This window comes from Molossus molossus, unplaced genomic scaffold (genome assembly GCF_014108415.1).
Source record: "Molossus molossus isolate mMolMol1 unplaced genomic scaffold, mMolMol1.p scaffold_m16_p_1, whole genome shotgun sequence".
NCBI lineage: Eukaryota > Metazoa > Chordata > Mammalia > Chiroptera > Molossidae > Molossus > Molossus molossus.
In genome coordinates this window covers 201465971-201489197 of record NW_023425344.1, presented here as the reverse complement: position 1 = coordinate 201489197, position 23227 = coordinate 201465971, and the positions used below count along the sequence as shown (strand labels likewise).

At 39.6% G+C, this 23227-nt stretch overlaps 1 protein-coding gene across 3 annotated transcripts in view; it reads right to left on the bottom strand.

The window, feature by feature from the left end:
• Positions 1 to 23227, bottom strand: part of TRIP4 (thyroid hormone receptor interactor 4) — a 73085-nt gene that overhangs the window by 27551 nt on the left and 22307 nt on the right. For all 3 annotated transcript variants that reach the window (XM_036281449.1, XM_036281457.1, XM_036281467.1), the window contains 4 exons: positions 18564 to 18693; positions 15008 to 15223; positions 8800 to 8926; positions 4095 to 4282 (listed from right to left, as the gene is read on the bottom strand). In XM_036281449.1, coding sequence (XP_036137342.1) covers positions 4095 to 4282; positions 8800 to 8926; positions 15008 to 15223; positions 18564 to 18693 — 661 coding nt within the window. The remainder of the gene's footprint in view (positions 1 to 4094; positions 4283 to 8799; positions 8927 to 15007; positions 15224 to 18563; positions 18694 to 23227) is intronic.

Below are 23227 nucleotides of genomic sequence, written 5' to 3'. Positions count from 1 at the left end.
AGATTTGTTAATTAATTGTTCTCTAACCTGACAGAAATATTCTCACCCACACATAACTCCTCAAGACTAGTTACTTTTATAATTATTACTTAATAGCATTTAAGTAAATAAAAATGCTTGTCATCTGTACTCTTTAAATTGCAACCACATTCATTTATATTGTCTAAGTATTTTATAAAGGGTTATGTTCTTTGTAGATAATTAAACAACCTATCGACAAGTTTGAAAGAATCTTTAAATGGAATAACTGAATGCATTCAAGAGAATTTATTCCAAGGATTACAAAAAGATGTTTCTTTAGTTCACACCAATAAAATAAAGTACCTAGATGATATACCCCCATAATACTATCTTATAATGGGAAATAGGAAGTTTTTCATATTCTTAGTTTTCCAACATAGATCAATTGGAAGACTGCTGAGCACATGGTAGGTATTTAGTAAATGAGGAATGAATCTATACCAAAGAACCTGAAGGGCCACTGGGAAAATACTCTCAGTGTGGCAGAACCACCCACTTTATTTCTGTGGGGTTAGTGATTGTGGGTTGGATGCTGCTCATCCTGTTCTTTTCAGTGAGAAAATGTGAATAATACAGATCCAAAATAGAATAAGAGAAATGTAAACATTCTAATTTCCTCAGCAGAGAACAAGCTGTTTATTTTTCTACTTTAAAAAAGGAAGACACCGCCCTGGCCAGTTTTGCTTAGTGGTTAGAACGCTGGCCCATGGACCAATGAGTCGCAGGTTCGATTCCGGTCAAGGGCACATACCTCAGTTGCGATTCGTCCTGGCTCTGGTTGGGGTCATGCAGGAGGCAGCCACTCAATGTATCCTTTCAGGTCGATGTTTCTCTCTCACTCTTCCTCTCTCTCCCTTCCACTCTATCTGAACAAAAAGTGGAGGAATGTCCTTGGGTGAGGATTAAAAAAAAAAGATAACAACAACAACAACAACAAAAGACACCTATATTACAGAGAACTGAATGAAAAAAAAGACATCTGAAGGCCTAGTTGCCCTGGAGCAGAAGTAGTCACATGCACTTGCTCTAACAGCATTATACACATGGACTATGAAGCAATTAGGAGCCAAAGCAAGAAAGCCTGACCTTCAAGAGGGGAGAAAAATGGTAATACACCTTAATGAAGGAGAGGAATCACAACTAATCATGAAAACACCAAAGCACAAATGATTGTTCCTAAATGCTGATAATACATTTTCTTTCAAGAAAATAGAAAAATGACTGAAGTTTACACAGTGAGAGTGGAAAAAGCACTTTGAAATCTGAACTTTAGTTCCATCTCTGTCACTAATTAACTTTGTAATTCAGAGCAAGCTACTTTACTTTTGCAGGCCTAAGTATCCTCATTTGTCCAAGATTGTAATATTGGCCTGATCTATTTCATAGAGCTACTGCTTAGAAAACTGTAAAATTCTATTTCAATATTAAGGTATTATCACTGTTATGAGTTAAGATACTGCAAGGCATATAAAATTCTAATTGGAAGAAAGAGATATTTGCACTCCCATATTCATTGCAGAATTATTCACAATAGCCAAGACATGGAAACAACCTAAGTGTCCAATGACAAATGAATGGATAAAGAAAATATTATAGATAAATAGATATTGAGAGGGGAGGAGGACATTTTGCTAAGTGAAATAAATCAGAAAGACAAATACTGTATGATCTCACTTATATGTAGAATGTGAAAAAAAAAAAAATTAGATACAGAAAACAGATTGATGGTTACCAGAAACAGTTAAAAGTTACAAACCTTCAGTTATAAATAAGTCTTGGGGATATAATGTACAACATGATGACTATAGTTAACAATACTTTATTATATATATTTGAAAGCTACTAAGAGGGTAGAATTTGTCATCACAACAACCAAAAAATGTTTAACTATGTGTGGTGATGGATGTTAACTAAACTCATTACAATAATCATTTTGCAATATATACATGTATATAAAATCATTGTTATATACTTTAAACAAATAAAATGTTACCTATCAATTTTTTAAATGTTTTTATTGAGTTTCTATTTTTAGAGAGAAAGAGGAAGGGAGCGAGGGAGAGAGAAACATCTATCAGCTGCCTCCTGTACAACCCCCTAATGGGCATGTGCCCTTATTGAGAATCAAACCAGCAACCTTTCAGTACATGGGACAACACTCAATTAACTAAGCCATGCCAGCCAGGGCATATGTCAATTTTATCATAATAAATCTGGATGAAAAATAAATGTTGTTATGACAAGTGAGAGAAAAAAAACACACAAACATAAACATATATTATGACCTCACTATATACAATTTGCATAGGAAAAAAAATATAAACACTCCAAAATGCTACCTGTAGCTGTTTCTAGGCGATGGGATTATAGGTGATATTTCTATTTTTTAGCTACCTTTCTGTATTTTCCAATTTTCTATTTACATTTACAACAGCAATAACGAACAAACAAAAACCCCAACTATTTTTAAAGACTGAATTGAGAAGAAACATATAGAACTATGGAATTAAAAGCTATTACTACAACCATTAACAGGTACAACAACTCAACTCTATTATACCTCTACTATCCTTCACTACTTCCCTCACTTTTTGTAGAAAAGAAATTTGTGCCCTGGCCAGTTTGGCTCAGTGTTTAGAGCGTCAGTCCTGGGTTTGGTTCCCACTAAGGGCACGTATCTTGATTGCAGTTTTTTGTTTTGTTTTTTTTTTATCCTCACCCGAGGACATTTTTCCTTTTTTTGTTCAGATAGAGTGGAAGGGAGAGAGAGGAAGAGAGAGAGAGAGAGAAACATCGATGTGAAAGGGACACATCAAGTGGTTGCCACCCGCACGACCAACCAGGGCCAGGGACAAACTGCAACCAAGGTACATGCCCTTAGCGGGAATCAAACCCGGGTCTCTCTGGACCGCAGGCCGGCACTCTAACTGCTGAGCCAAACTGGCCAGGGCTTGATTGCAGTTTGTCCCCAGCCCGGGTTGGGGTTGTGTGGGTGGCAGCCACCTGATGTGTCTCTCTCACATCAATGTTTCTCTCTCTCTCTGCCTCCCTCTCTCCCTCCCACTCTATCTGAAGATAAATGCAAAAGTGTCCTCAGGTGAGGAAATGAATGAATGAATGAATGAATGAATGAATGAATAAATAAATAAATGAAAGAAAGAAAAGGAATTGTGGTAAAATAGTTTCTTAATATGATTATTCAGATAGATAGATAGAGAGAGAGAGAGAGAGAGAGACAGACAGACGAAAGAAAAACAAAACCAGTTAGGCAAGTGTATTAAAAAATTAATAAATAATTATTAAAATTTTTGAATTTCAAATAGAATCAAACCATTAAAGTTGTTGAGTGCTATATTACAAAGGCAATGCCAAAAGAAGTCTTATTAACAGACTTCCTCCAAAGATGTAAAAACTTGTATTCTAAATGACTAAAATTCATAGCCATTTTAACCTGTTTTTTAAAGCTATTCAGTTAAAAAAAAAACCCCACTGGTGTGGCTCAGTGGTTGAGCACTGACCCATGCACCAAGAGGTCTCCGGTTTAATTTCCGGTCAGGGCACCTGACCAGGTTGTGGGTCAGATCCCCAGTAGGGGGCATGCAGGAGGCGGCCATCGACGTTTCTATCTCTCTATGCCTCTCTCTTCCTTTCCCTCTAAAATCAATAAAGAAAAAAGAAAAGCAAACAACAATAACAAAAAACCTATTACCAAATCAATAACATGTGATTCCAGTCCATAATTCTAATTCAACTTTATTTTTATTTATTTTTTTTTTATCCTCACCCGAGGACATTTTTCCATTTTTTGCACAGACAGAGTGGGAGGGAGAGAGAGGAAGAGAGAGGGAGGGAAACATCGATGTGAAAGGGACACATCGAGTGGCTGCCACCTGCACGACCAACCAGGGCCGGGGACAAACTGCAACCGAGGTACATGCCCTTAGCGGAAACCGAACCCGGGTCTCTCCGGACCGCAGGCAGATGCTCTAACCGCTGAGCCAAACCGGCCAGGGCTAATTCAACTTTATGTCACTGAAAAATTTCTCAATGCCAAGATTCATTTCTCTTCTTACCTTTTAATCCCTCTGACAAGCAGAGAAGCCCAGGGTTGATGCATAGAGAGGCACCAACCACCATCAAAGCCTTCTTGAAATTCTTCGTCCTGGATTCGCAATTGGTGCCGATATGAGCTGAACTCTAGTTCTGATTCTGCTGAATGGAAAGCCTTCTTCTGTGGGGCTGCACCTGTCTGGTCTATCCACTACACAGGAAAAAAAAATGTTTAGTTTTGAAAAGGGAAGAACCCGAAGTAGATATAAAAAATGAGATGAATGCTAAAAATGAAGAAATCATAGTGGGAACATACTGTTAGAAAATTTTAACCCATCTTTGTCTGAAACAGGGCCTAAAAAGCTGGAGAAGGTCTAAATTCAGTAGAATCCCCAGGTATGATAACAAAGTCCCATCTTAGAGGATAATTAGAATGTTGAAATCTCCATACAAAGCTTTCTAATGAATTTCAGCAACAGCACAACTATCAGACCAAATAATTGGTCTGTAATTACTTCCATTTTATGCCTATTAATAATCTATATTGGATTCTGGACAATTTCCCAACATAAATCTATCAGCCAAATGAAGGTTCAACACATTGGTCTGTACATTCTTCATGTGCTTAGGGGCAGGATCACATGCTAGTACCAGAAAAGCCAAACAGATGTTTTCAAGAGCAGCAGTTCTGACTACTGGATGCATGAAGTATTTTCTTACCCTGAATTATACAACTTGTTCCTAAAAGAGAGGACGGAGCACTACAGAAACAAGGCTCCCATCATGTAAAGAGAATAGAAAATTACAGGGTACAGGTAATTACAGGAGACTGAAGAGTCCAGGCAGTAGTTCAATCAGAGAATGACAAAGGTTAATGTTTCTTCCATCCAGAGCAAGAAGACTGAGTGCTCCGAAATTTAAGGGTGAGTGGATGGGTGGGGAAGAGGCTTTATTAGGATGGTGAGGTTGGGGTTAGTTGTCTTAATTTTTTGACTTTTCATTTAGTAATTTATAGGGGGGGGGGGAATGCTAGAGTGGTAGTCTAGAAACTCTAAACAATCATTTAACCCTTAAAGGTTTCAATTTTCTCAACTGTAAATGATGGGATTGGACTAAATAAATCTCTGAGAATCTTTCTGCAATAAAAATTTATGAGTCTGCCCTGGCCAGTTTGGCTCAGCGGTTAGAGCGTCAGCCTGCGGTCCGGAGAGACCCGGGTTCAGTTCCCGCTAAGGGCACGTACTTCGGTTGCAGTTTGTCCCCGGCCCTGGTTGGTCGTGCGGGTGGCAGCCACTCGATGTGTCCCTTCACATCGATGTTTCTCTCTCTCTCTTCTTCTCACTCTATCTGTACAAAAAATGGAAAAATATCCTCGGGTGAGGATTAAAAAAAAAAAAAAAAAAAAAAAAAATTTATGAGTCTAACTGTGTTGTGTCTTAAAAAAAAAGAAACATTTAAGTACTTAACTATACGAAAAGGCATAAAGTAGCAACACATAAAATATAAAAAAGATACAGTTCTTGCATTCAAGGAATTTAGAATCCTAACAGAAGACAGACATATAAATAACTATCCAAACTATAAGGCAGAACTGAGTAAGTACTATATAGGGATATAAGCTCTTAAGTAGGAACACAGAGGAAGAACTGATCCATTACAGAGGAAATAAGTGATTTCATAAAAATGTTGGTATTTGAACAATTCTGAGATCCGAATTCTCTATTCTATCTCTATTACAGTTCTTGTTTACTTGTTTCTCTATTCTCACAGCCATTTTGCTAAATTAATCTCTTATTACCTTTCAATAATACTATTATAGAGCCTGCTAACTGTTCTCTACATCTACATTTTTAGCCTTTATTTATTTATTTTTATTTATTTATTTTTATTCTCACCCAAGGACGCTTTTGCATTTATCTTCAGATAGAGCGGGAGGGAAAGAAGGAGGGAGAGAGAAACATCGATGTGAGACAGACACATCGAGTAGTCGCCATCCACACAACCCCAACAAGGGCCAGGGACAAACTGCAACCAAGGTACGTGCCCATAGCGAAAATTGAACCTGGGACTCTCTGGTCGGCAGGCCAATGCTCTAACCACTGAGCAAACTAGCCAGGGCTACATTTTTAGCCTTTAAATAACTCTCTACTGCCCTACTAGTGCTATAGCACTAATTTAGGCCCATAGCATCTCCCCACTGTGCTACTGCAATAACCTTCTCAGCAATTTCCCTGCTTCTAGCCTTACTCCTCCCTCCATTCCATTCTCTACATAGGCATGGAAGTCAAGTCAATCTTCTGCTAAAATCCTTCAAGGCCTCTTCTTTGTCTGCTTTAGGATAAAACCAAAATCCTCAGCATGAGACATAAAGGCTTTCATGATGAGATGTTGCCTACTGTATTGGGTTAAATAGTATCACTCACAAAATGTATTTCCACCCAAAACCATACTTGGAAATAGTCTCTGCAGATGTAATCAAGTTAAAATAAGTTCATACTGGATTAGCGTGGGCCTCAAATCTAATGACTGGTGTCCTTATAAAAGGGGAGAACACACAAAGATACACAGGAGGCAAGCATCCCTCCTGGGAGCACACCCATCCACTCTCCCTTCCCTCTCCCCTTCTTTTTCTCCCTACAGGCATGCATTGCCTAAACTCTAAGGGACCCCAACCAGGGCAGCAATGGGCAGTGGCAGTTCATTCCAGGCTAACCCTATGACCCTGCACCCAAGGCCCCCTTTTCTATGATGACTTAAGGGAGCAAAAGCAGACCAGCCTAGGCTCATTTCTCCAGCCCTTTCTTGTTTTACAGTCTCCAGCTTTAATAGATATCCTCTTTAAAAAAAAAATTTAAAAACACACACAGGAAAGAAGGCCATGTGAAGACGCAGAGATTAGAGTGACACAGTTACAAACCAAGAGCTGCCTTGCGGGCACCAGAAGCTGAAAGAGGCAAGAAAGCGTTCTCCAGTAGAGCCTTCAGAGGGAGCACGGCCCTGCTGACACCTCGATTTCAGTGTTGAGAACTGTGAGAGAATAAATTTCTGTTGTCTTAAGCCAACCAGCTGTGCTACTCTGTCATGGCTGCCCTAGGAAATTAATACACCTACTAGTCCACTTTAACTTCTAACTTTTAATTACTTGTGGTTCTCCAAACATACAATGCTCTCAAACTGCTGAGTCTTTGTACATGTTGTACTTTCTACCTGGAATTCTTTCCTCTGATCTGTCTGCTTGGAAATTCCTATTCATCTAAGTCTCCCCTCAAACACTATTTTTTTGTGTGTGACTCCTTCAGTGGAAGGAGGGAGAATGAACTCTCTCCTAAAGTCCTATTGTACCTGTGACATGTCTATCATAGCAATTACCTTAATGAATTGCAATTATTTGTATTCTAACACATCTTCCCAGTAAATCTGAAGTCCTTAAGGACAGGAGCTGGGCCTTTGTCTTTTCATTTCCTAGCACCTAGCAAAAAAACTGGCATGTACACAGTGCTGCTGAACAAATATTTCCAGTTAAGCTGTGTAAAACACTACTTTGATTGCTCTTCTCTGTTTAAGAACCTTCTATTACTTACATTAATTTATGAAATAAAAATGTGAAAACTTCCTAGCTAAACATTTAAGCTCTGGTTCTATCTACCTAACCCTACTCTATTTCTCATGATGATCCCTTTTATGAGTACTATCTAGGTTGCTTAAATCCACTATTCCATATACATCTCCCATGTTTTTGTGTACCCATGCCTTATTCCTACAGTTCATTCTCCCTTAAATGTTTTTGCCCCATCAGTCCCAAACATCCATTTCTAGGATAGTTACTTTTAATAAATGGCAGGTTTCCCATAAAAGTCTCTTTTATTCCCCTCAACTAGAAGTAGTCTTTCCCTCCTCTGGATTTCCACTGTACTTGATTTATATCTCCATTAGTCTTAAAGCTGCATATATAATCTTTTCCTCTACTCGTCTACAAGTTCTTTGAAGATGGAAGTAACGTCTGATTGATCACCTTCTACTGTTCCTGTACATAGCAGGTGCTCAATGTACTTGATAGAAAAATAAATGAGCCCTGGCCGGTTTGGTTCAGCGGTTAGAGCGTCCGCCTGCGGTCCGGAGAGGCCCGGGTTCGGTTCCCGCTAAGGGCATGTACCTCGGTTGCAGTTTGTCCCCGGCCCTGGTTGGTCGTGCGGGTGGCAGCCACTCGATGTGTCCCTTTCACATCGATGTTTCCCTCTCTCTCTCTTCCTCTCTCTCCCTCCCACTCTGTCTGTACACAAAAATGGAAAAATGTCCTCGGATGAGGATTAAAAAAATAATAATAAAACTAACCTTTAAAAAAAAAAAAGAAAAAAAAAAAAAAGAAAAATAAATGACAACAATAAATATGTGAATTAATGCATTAATTTAAATCATCCCTCTATGGGCTACCCACATTTTATAAAATATACAGAAAAAAAAACATCGACAAAAGGACCATGGAATTACTATCTAAATCTTTATAGTACTTAACAAAATCCTCTCTTTCAAAATACTCAGAAGATAATACAGGTCAGCTTGTAAGAAGTACTGCAAAAAGACTGGAACAAATTGAGCCAGAGAATAAGGTAGGTGGATATGTAGAGAAAGCAGATTGGTATTTACAGCCTATTAAAGAGGCACACTTGAAAGGAGTAATGTCTGGGCCCAAACTTCTCTCATTATCAGTTAGAGCAAAGGTCCACTAACCTGGGGAGGGGACTGGTACAGGTTGGGATTCACCAGAATTCCCAAAGGCTCTTCAGAAGATCTATCCAATTTGGTCAGTGGTTGGTTCAAGGTTCCACTGGCAATGGCCTGTATTGTCTCATCTAGTCTGTGATAACAAACCAAAGGATGCAATAATTGGTAATGTTCTATGCTCAGACATCCTTACTTACCACCAACAAAAAATCCTTCTACAATAATAAAATTCAAAGAGGGGTTCATGGATGACCTCCTTCCCTGCTCCACCCCCACCCAAACTTCCTTCTCTTCACTACAAGAACCCTAAGGAATATAAGTTGGCAAGAGATCCAGAATGCTAAGAAAATAGATAGGGCCTACTATAGTCATTCATCTGTTTAACCAAATTATTTAAAATGCCAGGATTATAAAAGTTACCTAGAAATAGTCTGACCTACAGAAGAGTATTCTATGGCAGGCTATTTATTCAATACATGTAATTATTCTTCTGCCCACTCAAGAGTTCCTCTCTCCACTCCTCTTATGCTGATCTAAATCCTAGTCTTGCTTCAGGGCCCAGAAGTTCTAATGAGGGACTCTTTTGGCTCTAAACAAAAGTGCTTCCTTCTTTCTCTGAAGTCCTGTAGCATCTATTTAGTCATTGGATACATCCTATGGTTGCATTTGCTATGACTATTTGGCTCTAAACCTATGTGATTATTTTCATTTGTGGAACTAATTCTACTGGATAGTAAGAGATCACAGGTCCTGCAGGAAGTGTATCTTATTCTACTCTATAGCACTACATTACTTGCTGCTTTATCTCCACACCCCTGCTGGATGCTTGACAGATGTGGATAATGATGATTCTGAAGCACAACATAATAAAAAGGTTCTACCAGTAAAAAAGGCTGAATCTGACCTTAAATACAATTAAAGAAATACTTAGTAGGACCCTCTTCTAAGAAAGGAAACAAAAGGTGTAGAGGGCATGGTTCCTGCCTTCAAGAGCTAAAAAGATGATGAACGAAACATGAGAGGATGTAATTAATACTATGAGGCACAATCCATCTGGAAGATTCAAAAGAGAGGTAGCTATTTGAAAGGCAAAGATTGGGGAGAGATTTACAAACTAAAGAAAAGGCAAAAACAAAGGCATAAAGCTTTTTTTAAAAAAAAGAGTAGAATAATTTGAAGAAAGAGGTGAGGCTAAAATAAGGTGGGGACAGAGGGATCTGAAGGAGGGAAATAGATTTAACATACAGTATAGTGGTAAGTATATCCAGAACTCCATAATGTATAAAAGGAATAATACAAATAGTTAATCAACACATTTTTAGAATGTTCAGATTTACTAGCATACAACCAAAGCATAGAAATGTGAATAAAAATTATGAAGAAATATAATTTTTCATGTCAGAATGGCAATTTTTTAAAACTCCTCACCGGAGGTTATGTTTTTATTGGTTAAAAAGAAAAAGGAAGGGGGAGAAAGAAAAAGATCGATGTGAGAGAGAAATATCGATCAGCTGCCTCCTGTATGCACCCCAAAAAGGATCAAACCCACAACCTAGGTACGTGCCCTGACCGGGAATCAAACTGCAACCTTTGGTGTACCAGATGACACTCCAACCAACCAAGAAACCCGGCCAGGGCAGAATGGCAAATTTTTAAATTATTTTCTTTATTGATTTTAGAGAGAGAGGAAGAGAAAGATAGAAACATCAATTAAAGAGAACATCGATTGGCCGCCTCCTGCATGCATCCTACTGGGGCTCTGGTCCACAACCTGGGCATGTGCCCTGATCGGGAATGGAACCAGTGACCTCTTGGTGCATGGGTGGATGCTCAATCACTGAGACACACTGGCCAGGTGCAAATATATTTTTACTTGTTAAGAAGAGAATGAAGAAATTAGCATTTGATATAGGTATGTAACTGATAAGTCAAAAAGTATGCACAATTTAAATTTTGAGATACTATCCAGTTTCACTTCTAGAAGGCTGTACCCTTTTTTATTAGATATAAAATGATTTTTATTATAAAAGAAATTCACTTTTATTATGGAAAAATTGGAAAATATAAATTAACAGGAAGAAAATAAAAATTTCCTAAAGCAGCCTGGCCAGTGTGGCTCAGTGGATTGAGCGTCATCCCATGGACTGGGAGGTCCTGGTTCAATTCCTGGACAGGGCACATGCCCTGGTTGTGGGCTCAAGTCCCAGTGGGGGATGTGCAGGAGGCAGCCAACAGATGTTTCTCTCTCACATTAATGTTTCTTTCTCTCTCTCCCTAAAATATCAATAAAAACATTTAAAAAAATTCCTTGCCCAGCTGGTGTGGCTCAGTGGTTGAGCCATGCACCAAGAGGTCGCCAGTTTGATTCCCATTCAGGGCACATGCCCAGGTTGTGGGCCAAACCCCCAGTGGTGGGCATGCAGGAGGCAGTCAATCGATGTTCTCTCTCATCGATGTTTCTGTCTCTCTCTCCCTCTCCCTTCCCCTCTCTCTCAAATCAATAAAGAAAAATAAATTCCTAAACCCATCACCCAGAAATTTTTTTTATATCTGTGTATCATATTCATAATAAACTAGAACAAATAATTATTTTGAAGCTAGTGGTAGAATTTCCTACAGTGATAGAATAACCTTTGTTTATGAAAATTCTATAATGAATTTGCCAGGTATGAAAGAGAAAAGCCAAGGATTGGGCACTGTGGAAAACACTACTGTGTTCACTGATATCTGTGTGTGTGTGTGTGTGTGAGAGAGAGAGAGAGAAAGAGAGAGATATAGACAGAATGAAAGAGAAAGATAGAGATATATATATACATGTATATACATATATATATATACATATATATATATATACACACACACATACATATATATATATATACAGAGAGAGAGAGAAGTGTGTAATTTTCAAAACAAAAAGCAGGGCAAGATCTCTATGTGCTTTCTTTTCAGTATTGTGCTGGAGCCAATATGTGTATCTCTTCTCAACTCTAAGTGGCCACAATAGCAATTTTTTTAAATAGACTTCATTTTTTACAGAAGTTTTAAGTTCATAGCACAAATAAAATAAGGTTCAGAGATTTCTCCTATATTCCCTGTCCCCACACATGCAGAACCTCCCTCATTATCAAACATCCCTCACTAGACTGGTACATTTGTAATAATTAATGAACCTACATTGACACATCACTATCACCCCAAATCCATAGTGTATATTACAGTTCACTTTTGGTATTGAGGCTATACCATTTATTATTTATTTTTACTTATTTATTTTGGGGGGAATTCCCTATGCTCCTCCTTCTGTGCAGTTGTGTGTGATTTTACACACACACACACACAGACATTTAATTCAGAATTAGGGACAGCCCTCTGCTATGTAGTTCACACTGTTCACTGTTCATGCTCACATGAACACATGGGACAGTAGGCACCTCAAAGCCTAGTCTTGCTTGTGCTTGTTTATCTCCTAAAAATGCATCCAATTATAGGGTATGATTGTTTGATCACTAAGCTATATATCTGAAAAAGGCTGTACCATTTTAATACTCCCATCCACAGTAAAAGATCATACCCATTTTCCTGCACTCACAAATTATGCATATTATATATATTTTATTTCAGCCATTTAATGATACATGTTAAAATCTGCATTTCTTTGGTAACTAGTTAAGCATCTTTTCAAACATTTAGTGACTTTTTATTTTCTCACCTATAAATTGCCCACTTCTTTTTTTTTTTAATCCTCACCTGAGGACGTTTTTCCATTTTTTGTTCAGGTAGAGTGAGAGGGAGAGAGAGGAAGAAAGAGAGAAACACAGACGTGAAAGGGACACATCGAGTGGCTGCCACCCACATGACCAACCAGGGCCAGGGACAAACTGCAACTGAAGTACGTGCCCTTAGCGGGAACCAAACCCGGGTCTCTCTGGACCGCAGGCCGACACTCTAACCGCTGAGCCAAACCAGCCAGGGCTACATTGCTCATTTTTAAATTTTCTTTTCTTTATTGATTTTAGAGAGAGGGGAAGGGAGAGAGAGAGAGATGGAAACATCAGTGAGAGAGAACATTAATTGGCCACCACCTGCCTGCCCTCCACTAAGGATGTGGCCCACAACCTGGGCATTTGCCCTGACTGGGAATTGAACAGGTGACCTCTTGGACATTCAATCACTTAGCCACACTGGCTGGGCAAATTGCCTACTTTTTTACTGAAATATTTTTGGTCTTTTTCTTTCCAGTTTCCTTTTTTTTTTTTTATCCTCACCTGAAGACATTTTTCCATTTTTTGTTCAGATAGAGTGGGGAGGGAGAGAGAGAGAGAAACACTGACGTGAAATGGATACATTGAGTGGTTGCCACCCTCATGACCCAACCAGGGCCAGGGACAAACCGCAACTGAGGTACATGCCCTGAGCGGGAACCGAACCTGGGCCTCCCTGGACCGCAGGCCGACGCTCTACCGCTGAGCCAAATCGGCCAGGGCTCCAGTTTCCTTTTTATTTTTACTTTTCTTATTTATTTATTTTTTTACTTTTCTTACTTTTTTTTTTTAAAGAATACTTTATTGGTTTCTAGAGAGAAAGGAAGGAAGAGGGAAGAGAGGGAAAGAGAGAGAGGGGGAGGGAGGGAGAGAGAGAGAGAGAGAGAGAGAGAGAGAGAGAGAGAGAAACATCAATGTGAGAGGGGATCAAGCCCAAAACCTGGGTATGTGCTCTTGACCAGAAATCAAACTGGCACCTTCCTGGTGCACAGGATGATGCCCAACCAACTGAGCCACACCGGCCAAGGCATGGTCTTTTCTTTTAATTTGCAGGTCTTAGTATATATTATGGATATTACTCTTTGAATGTTAAACATTGAAAATATTTTCTCTAAGTCTGGTACTTATATCAGCCTAGCCGGTGTGGCTCAGTGGCTGAGGATTAACCCATGAACCAAGAGGTCACCAGTTCGATTCCTGGTCAGGGCACATGATTGGGTTGCCAGGTCAATACCCAGTGGGGAGCTTGTGGGAGGCAGCCGATCGATGTGTCTCTCTCATCGATGTTTCTATCTCTCTCTCCCTCTCTCTGTAAAAGTCAATAAAAAATGTTTAAAAAAAAAAAAACATAGCCCTGGCTGGTTTGGCTCAGTGGCTGAAGCATCGGCCCGTGGACCAGAGAGGCCCAGGTTCGGTTCCTGCTAAGGGCACGTACCTCAGTTGTGGTTTGTCCCTGGCCCTGGTTGGGGTTGTGTGGGTGGCAACCACTTGATGTGTCTCTCGCATGTCAATGTTTCTCTCTCTCTCTCCCTCCTCTCTCTCTCAAGATGAATGCAAAAAATGTCCTCAGGTGAGGATAAAAAAAAAAAAAGAACTTAAATAAATAAATAAACATATATAAATAAATATGCCTTTTTGACTTCTGGGTTCTGTATCCTGCTTAGAAAGAGATTTATCGCCCTGGCCGGTTTTGCTCAGTGGTTAGAGCGTCAGCTTGCAGTCCAGAGAGACCCGGGTTCGGTTCCCACTAAGGGCATGTACCTAGGTTGCGGGAGGCAGCCACTCGATATGTCCCTTTCACATCGATGTTTCTCTCTCTCTCTCCCTCCCAGTCTATCTGAACAAAAAATGGAAAAATTTCCTCGGGTGAGGATTAAAAAAAAAAAGAGATTTATCACACCAAGACTATAACTATATTCTCCTATATATCTATATATCTTCTTGATTCTTTTATTTCTTTTACATTTAACTCTTTAGTCAAACTGTCACAGAATGATTTGAGGTAGAGATCTAGTGTAGATTTTTTCTAAGCTGGTGGCTAATCATCCATCATATATTTAATCCTTTCCTTACTGTTTAGAATTATTATCTTTATCAGTTACAAAATTTACACTCATATAGACATGCACTCATGCACACATACACCCACAATGCAGACACTTGTCTCTTTCTGGGTTTTATTATGTTTCATTGATCTATTCCTGTGCCCAAACTATACCTCATTGTTTTAAAAACAGTCTTTTAATAAAACTACAGTAATTATCTAGTAGGATAAGTTCCCCTCCCTGTTCATTTTCAAAATTTTCTCAGCTACTCTTACATATTTCTATTCCAAGTGAATATATTATTTTTTAAAAATCAACAAAAATAACAGATCCATTAGATGGGGCAAATCTTTTACAGTCAAACCACCCCCTTCTTTTACATCCTTTCTGCTGCTATCCACTTACTTGCTATGATACTGGGCTAGTGGATTTTCATCTTCCACAATCTTCCTGCCTGCAAAGTCAATGGTGATCTTCTTAGAGAGCCGAGAGGCATGTCGAAATTCTCTCAGTTCCTCTTCTCGCTTCTGCAGAGTTTCCCGCTCAATTTTAGACAACCACTGGTTAGAATCACTGGCAAAGTAATCTGACTCATCATCAATTACTTGGGTCCTTCGAATGCTAAGAAAAAGAAAAAAAAAAATAACCACGACAGGCTGCCTATTGACAAATGGGAACTTGATTACTGGGAAACTGTTTCAAGACAGCTTACTCTTATGCTGTCCTAAAGGTTATTATCTCAAATATGGATGCCCAAGAATGTTCTAAAAGGTGGTCAAGATCTGCCTGGTTTCCAGCTTCTGCATATATCTTACCCTATACAGGCTTGGCTCAGCTCCTAAAACTAATCTCCTCCTCAGGCAGGAAAAGACAGCACCATAATCCACTGTCCTTCTAGCGTTCTTACTACTCTAGTCCTCATCTTCTGAAAACTGGGCTTCTGTCTGGTTTTGCTGCATCTGAGTTCACATCTTGACAGCTTACGTAATATCGTACTCCCTCTATAATTAGACTTAGTCTGTTCTTGCTAGGCCCAATTGCTACCCTTTTCCTTAGAAACTGCTGTTCTAATCTGGACTCTCAGTCCTGTGGCTTACTCTTAGGACACCTTACTACTCTACTACTATATGTCAGTCCCCACTCCCCAAATCTCCAGTCCCTCACTAATACACTGACCAAGTTCCAGGATATGATAATCAGGCCTGTTTCTAAGATTATATCAACAAAGAAACTGAGAACTAGAAGAAATCTTGATGACCCACTCTCTCATTCTACATATGATAACCCAGGGCTCACAGCAGTTAAGTGACTACTCTTAAAGTCACAAACCAACTGGATTTGTGCAAAGTTACAAATCTGTAATATATACAGGCATAGGGAAACCCTCAAATCATATTCATATATTGATTTCAATTATTCAGGATTCAGCTGGAATTATAAAAGTTTTATTTATTTATTTTTCTTTATTGATTTGAAAGAGAGAGGAAGGGAGAGGGAGATAGAGACAGAAACATCAATGAGAGAGAACATCGATTGGCTGCCTCCTGCATGCCCCCCAGTGGAGATCTGGCCCACAACCTGGACATGTGCCCTGACCAGGAATCAAACTGGTGACCTCTTGGTGCATGGGTCAATGCTCAACCACTAAGCCACACCAGCTGGGCAGAATTATAAGTTTTAAAGTAGACTGACAGTGGGAAGCTTAAGAGGGATCAGGAGAGCCGGGCCAGTGTGGCTGAGTGGTTGAGCGTCAACCCATGCACCAAGAGGTTGCTGGTTGCATTCCTGGTCAGGGCACATGCCCAGGTTGTGGGCCAAATCCAGAGTAGGGCATGCAGGAGGCAGCCAACTGAGGTTCTCTCTCATCGATGTCTCTCTCCCTCTCCCTTAGTCTGTGTCTAAAATCAATAAAGAAAAAAAAATTTTTTTTAAAAGAGGGATCAGGAGAAAACTGATCCTATATGTGAACCTAAATAATGGAAGTGGGGCCTGGGCGATGTGGCTCAGTGGACTGAGCATTGTTCCATGGACTGAGAGGTATCGGCTTGATTCCTGGTCAGAGCACATGCCTGGGTGGCAGGCTTGATCCCCAGTAGGGGTCGTACAGGAGGCAGCTAATCAATGTTTCTCACATTGATGTTTCTATCTCTCTCTCCCTTCTCTCTCCAATAAAAAAAATCAATAAAAAATGAAAGTGGTGACCTTGAACCCTGGCCAGTTTGGCTCAGCGGTTAGAGCGTCAGCCTGCAGATCAAAGCCAAGGGCACGTACCTGGGTTATAGTTTGTCCCCTGCCCCAGGTGGGATTGTGTGGGAAGCAACTAGTCGATATGTCTCTCTCATATTAATGTTTTTTTCTCTCTCTCCCTCCCACTCTGTCTGAAGATAAATGTAAAAATATCCTCAGGTGAAGATTAAAAAAAAAAAAATGGTGCCCAGGCTGGTTTAGCTCAGTGGTCAGAGCGTCAGACCCCGGACCAGAGAGTCCTGGGTTCGATTTCCGCTAAGGGCACGTACCTTGGTTGTAGTTTGTCTCCGGCCCCAGTTGGGTTATGTGGGTGGCCGCCACTCAATGTGTCTCTCTCACACTAATGTTTCTCTCTCTCTCTCCCTTCCTCTCTCCCTCCTGCTCTATCTGAAGATAAATGGAAAAATGTCTTTGGGTGAGAATAAAAAAATACATTAAAAAAAAAAAGTGACCTCGAATATGTCAGCAAAAGGGCAGCATCAATAGGGAAAGACAATTTTCCAGTTTTTATTGATCAAGAGATGTACTCCATTTCTAATTCTCTTTCTTTTCTTTTTTTTTAGAGAGAGTGCAAGGGAAGAAGCGGGTGGGGGAGAGAGAAACATCAATGTGTCTAGACACAACGATTGGTTGCCTCTGGCACAAGGGATCAAACCTGCAACCCAGGTATGTGCCCTTGACTGGAATCAAACCCGAGACCCTCTGGTGCCCAGGCTGACTCTCTAACCACTGAACCATGCCAGCCAGGGCTCCAATTCTATTTCTAATGTTAAGTTTTATTTAATAGGGCTAAAAGTAATATTTAAAGGATTAAGAGTAAATGTGAGTTACAAAGCTTGCAATGAGCTTACTTAAGAAATAGCTTTCAAAGGTATACCTCATGTATTCATAGCAGTTTGGTAGTAGAAAGTGTGTCTAACCAAAGGATTACAATGCCAGGGATAGAGTACGAGGTCAGTTACAATAAGTAAGAGATTTGGGGATTTCTCTAAGAACCCTCACATTCTCACATGGCCTTTTAAGAAGGGAGCATTTAAATCCTAATTAATTTTTTTTTTTAACATTAACTGGTTTTCAATATATGTATTTGGTCCAAAAAAAAGAAAAAATGAAAGAGAAAGAAATAAAAAAATAGAACTAGCAAATTCTGTCTCCTAAAGAGAAGTCAGTAGGCTAAATGACAAAAGCATATAAGTATAAATGCCTTTTAGAAACATTTTAATATATTGGTCATTGAATCAGAAAATAAAAACAAAACAAAATTTATTGTCAAAGGAAATGAGAAGGGTAAATCATTCCTTCTCATGATATTGTGTTACCTACACTCTCTCAGAGGCAACTTCTCATAGATTCTCCAGATCCCAGCACAGCAATTTGCACATGATAGGCACTCTAATATATATGATGACTGAATGGCTGCAAGTGAAAAAGTGGGGAATTATTCAACCCAAATCAACTTTCTGGGAGTATACTAGCATGTGCCAAAATCAAAAAATGTTTCAGAATAGGATCCTTTGAGTGGGACACTATTTTATTCAAACATAGAACCAAAAACTATGTGGAGGCCACCAACGCAGAGCATCCAGCTGTTCTTTTCCTATAATCTTTTTCACTCCACCCCTAAGAATGTATCAAGTGCCAAAATAATGTTTTAATGGGTAGAGTCTGTGGACTAGTCTACTTCTTAGCATTTGTTATTCTAATCACATCATACCTAGTTCTGTCAAACTCTAAAAGTTTATCTTTATGCTTGATAGCCTTCTCTAGACCAGACTTAAATCGCATCTCTTGATGAGGAAGTAGGTCCTTGGTAGAGTTGTCCACCTTCCCAGAATTCTCTGTTCCTAAAATTCAATAAGAAAACCAAATGGTGTCAGCTTATAATACAAACAAGATGTATCACCATGGAGCAAAACAATAAAATCAGAAGATCTGGTTCTGCCCTGATTATGGAAAGCCATCATTTCAATGGAAAACAAAGAAGTACACAGGCAGTGCTTGGCACATAATAGGGTCTCAATAAATGTTAAGCTGCATTTCTTCACTTATGGAAATTTGGATCACCAAGAATACCAAACTGTTTATCAACACAATATAAAATGCCTTATAAATGAAAAACTATATTGAGTATCACCTTTAGATATACGTTTTTAAAAAATAGGTTTTTATTGATTATTTTAGAGACAAAAAAAGGAAGAAAGAGAGAGAAATATCAATGTGAGAGAGAAACATTGATCATCTGCCTCCTGCACACCCCTCACAGGGGACTGAGCCCACAACCAAGGTATGTGCCCTGACTGGAAATAGAACCAGAACCTCACAGTCTACAGGAATCCACTGAGTCACACCAGCTGCGCTAAACACTTCTTTTAAAAAACATTTTTTTAAAAAAACATTTTTTTTTTCTTCTTTTTTTAATCCTCACCCGAGGATATTTTTTACATGAATCTTCAGATACAGCTGGAGGCAGAGAGGGAAGAAGACAAAGAGAGAGAGAGAAATGAGAGAGAAACACTGATGTGAGAGAGACACATCGATTGGCTGCCACCCACACAACCCCAACTGGGGCCAGGAACAAATCGCAACCAAGGTACGTGCCCTTGGCCAGAATCAAACCCGAGACTGGTCTGTGGGCGATGCTCTTACTGCTGAGCCATACTGGCCAGGGCTCTTTGTCAATTTTTAGAGAGAGAGAAAGGGGGAGAGAGAGAGAGAGAGAGAGAGAGATTAACATCGATGAGAGTGAACATCGATTGGCTGCCTCCTGCATGCCCATCACTGGGGATCAGGCCCAGAACTTGGGCATGTGCCCTGACCAGGAATTGAATTGGTGACCTCTTGTTGCATGGGTCAATGCTCAACCATGAGCCACACCAGCCAAGTTAGCCAACCTAGGGTTGGCTCTGGCACAGTAGCTCCTCTGCTGTAGTTGTAGCAGATCCTTGCAGACTGAGGGGCGAGGACTCAATCCTTTCCAGTACTGCCAACATCAACCACGGCTCAACTATAACAGGACAGTGCACACAGCCCACAAAAAGGTGCACCTGCTTGGAAGATTGGGAAAGCTACATCATTACACCCTACAAGACACCTAGTACACAAGGCCACTATACCAAGTCTGGAAGTGGTAGCAGCTCTACCTAATACATAGAAACACACTTAGGGAAACAGCCAAAATACAGACACAAAGAAACAGGTTTCAAATGAAGAACAGAAGAAATCTCTAGAAAAAGAACTAAATAAAATGGAGGCAAGGAAACTACCAAATACATGGCTCAAGAGACTTAGTAAAAACTTCAATAGCATGAAAAAGAATATAAAAACCATAAAAAAAGGTCAGAAATGAACAGTAGAGTAGACAAAGCAGATAATCAAATCAGCAATTTGCAATATAAGGAAGCAAAAACCACCCAATCAGAACAACGAAAAGAAAAAGGAATTTAAAAAATGCACAGAATGTACGTAGTTGTTCAAGCAAACCAAGATTTGCATCATGGGGGTGCCAGAAGGAGACGAGAGAGGGTAAAAGATTGAATACCTATTTGAAAAAGTATTGACAGAAAACTTCCCAAACTTGGTGAAGAAAATAGACATACACGTCTAGGAAGCACAGAGAGTCTCAAACAAGATGAATACAAAGAAGCCCACACTAAAGCACATTATAATTAAAATGTAAAAGGTTAAAGACAAAAATAGAATCTTAAAAGCAGAAAGAGCCCTGGCCGGTTTGGCTCAGCAGTTAGAGCGTAGGCCTACGGTCCAGAGACACCCAGGTTCCCATCCCGCTAAGGGCACGTACCTCAGTTGCAGTTTGTCCCCGGCCCTGGTTGGTCGTGCGGGTGGCAGCCACTCGATGTGTCCCCTTCACGTCGATGTTTCTCTCTCTCTTTCTCTCTCTCTCTCTTCCTCTCTCTCCCTCCCACTCTATCTGAACAAAAAATGGAAAAATGTCCTCGGGTGAGGATAAAAAAATAAAATAAAAAAGCAGAAAGAAAAAAAGCAGTTAGTTACCTACAATGGAGATCCCATTTGACTGTCAGCTGATTTCTCAACAGAAACTTTGTAGGCCAGAAGGGATTAGCAAGAAATATTCAAAGTGATGAAAAGCAAGGATCTACAACCAAGATTACTCTACCAGCAAAGCTATCATTTAGAATCAAAGGACAGGTGACGACCTTCCCAAACAACAAAAAGCTAAAGGAGTTCATCACCACCAAACCAATTCTACATGAAATGTTAAAGGGGCTTCTTTAAAGTGAAACTGTCATTATTTGCAGATGACATGATATTATACATAGAAAACCCTAAAGACTCCATCAAAAAATCTATTAGACTGCCCTGGCCGGTTTGGCTCAGCTGTTGGAGCGTCGGCCTGCGGTACAGAGAGACCCGGGTTCAGTTCCCGCTAAGGGCACGTACCTCAGTTGTAGTTTGTCCCTGGCCCTGGTTGGTCATGGGGGTAGCAGCCACTCAATGTGTCCCTTCACATCGATGTTTCTCTCTCTCTCTCTCTCTCTCTTCCTCTCTCTCCCTCCCACTCTATCTGAACAAAAAATGGAAAAATGTCCTCGGGTGAGGCCCTGGCCAGTTTGGCTCAGCGGTTAGAGCGTCGGCCTGCGGTCCGGAGAGACCCGGGTTCGGTTCCCCCTAAGGGCACGTACTTCGGTTGCAGTTTGTCCCCGGCCTTGGTTGGTCATGCGGGTGGCAGCCTCTCGATGTGTCCCTTCACATCGATGTTTCTCTCTCTCTCTCCCTTCCTCTCTCTCCCTCCCACTCTATCTGTACAAAAAATGGAAAAATATCCTCGGGTGAGGATAAAAAAAAAAAACAAAAAAAAAAATGTCCTTGGGTGAGGATAAAAAAAAAAATCTATTAGACTTGCCACGGCTGGTTTTTACTCAGTGGTTAGAGCATCGGCCTGCGGTCCCAAGAGACCCAGGCTAGTTCCTGCTAAGGGCACGTACCTCAGTTACAGTTTGTCCCCGGCCCCGGTTGGGGTCGTGTGGGTGGCAGCCAGTTGATGTGTCTCTCTCATGTCAATGTTTCTCTCTCTCTCTTCTTCCCTCTCTCCCTACCACTGTATCTGAAGATGAATGCAAAAATGTCCTCTGGTGAAGATAAAAAAAAAGTACAAATTGGTTGTTATAGAACAGTCATGAGAATATAGAGTATAGGAAATAATATTCTAATAACTATGTATGGTGTGAGATGGGTACAAGATTTATCAGATGATCACTTAGTAGGTTATGTACTGTGTAATCACTGGGGTACACCCTCAAAATTAATATAATATTGTATGTATGTCAACTGTAATGGAAAAAAATTATTATATGGCAAAAAAAAAAATGAGGCATGTTCAACCTCATTAATAATTTTTAAAAATTACAACTATAAAAATTTTATAATTTGAGAGACACTTCGAGTGGTCGCCACCCACATGACCCCAATCAGGCCCGGGGACATACTGCAACTGAGGTACGTGCCCTTAGCGGAAACCGAACCCGATACTCTCTGGTCCGCAGGCCAACACTATAACCGCTGAGTCAAACTGGCCAGGGCAAAATTTTATAATTTGAAATGTCAAAACAATACAGAGAAGTATAATATTAATATTGTTGTCAATTGGTACAATATTTTAATAAAGTAATATGGCAAATATATCTTAAGTGTCAAAATGATCATATTCTTTAACTCAGTAATCCAATTTTTAGAAATTTATCCCAAAGAAATAAATAGAAAAATATATTAACAAAGATGATTATTATATATTTATAATTTGGAAAGGTAAAAATACCCAGTTTTTGAGAAATGAGTAATCAAATTACAGTAAATCAGCTTAACAGATTACTTCTAGCCACACACAAAAAATACATATAAAGACTATATAGCAATGTAGAAACTAATTATAAAGTATTTGGTGAAAAATAGAAAAACAAAAATCTATAAACTACGATTGCTACCTTATGATAACAACCAATAATGTGTTTTTGACCTATCAAAGACTTAGGAAAGAGTTGCAAAAAAAGTAGAGTTCCTATATAATTTTCATTCAGCATCCCTGAATGTTAATATCTCATCTTACATAACCATAGCACAACTATCAAAAGTAAGAAATTAACATTAGTACAATACTATTAACTAAATTACAGATATCAACATTTTTCAATTAATGTTATTTTTCTATTCTGTAATCCAATTCATAATCCTACATTACAGTTAGTTGTCATGTCATAGTCTCCTCCAATCTGTGAAACTTATCTTTCCTTGTCTTTCATGACCTTGTAAATCTCCTATTCTTAAATGTTCACACAACAGTTTTAGCAACATCAGTGGATCTTGACTGTAGCAATTACATACCACTATGGAGGTATTCTTTTT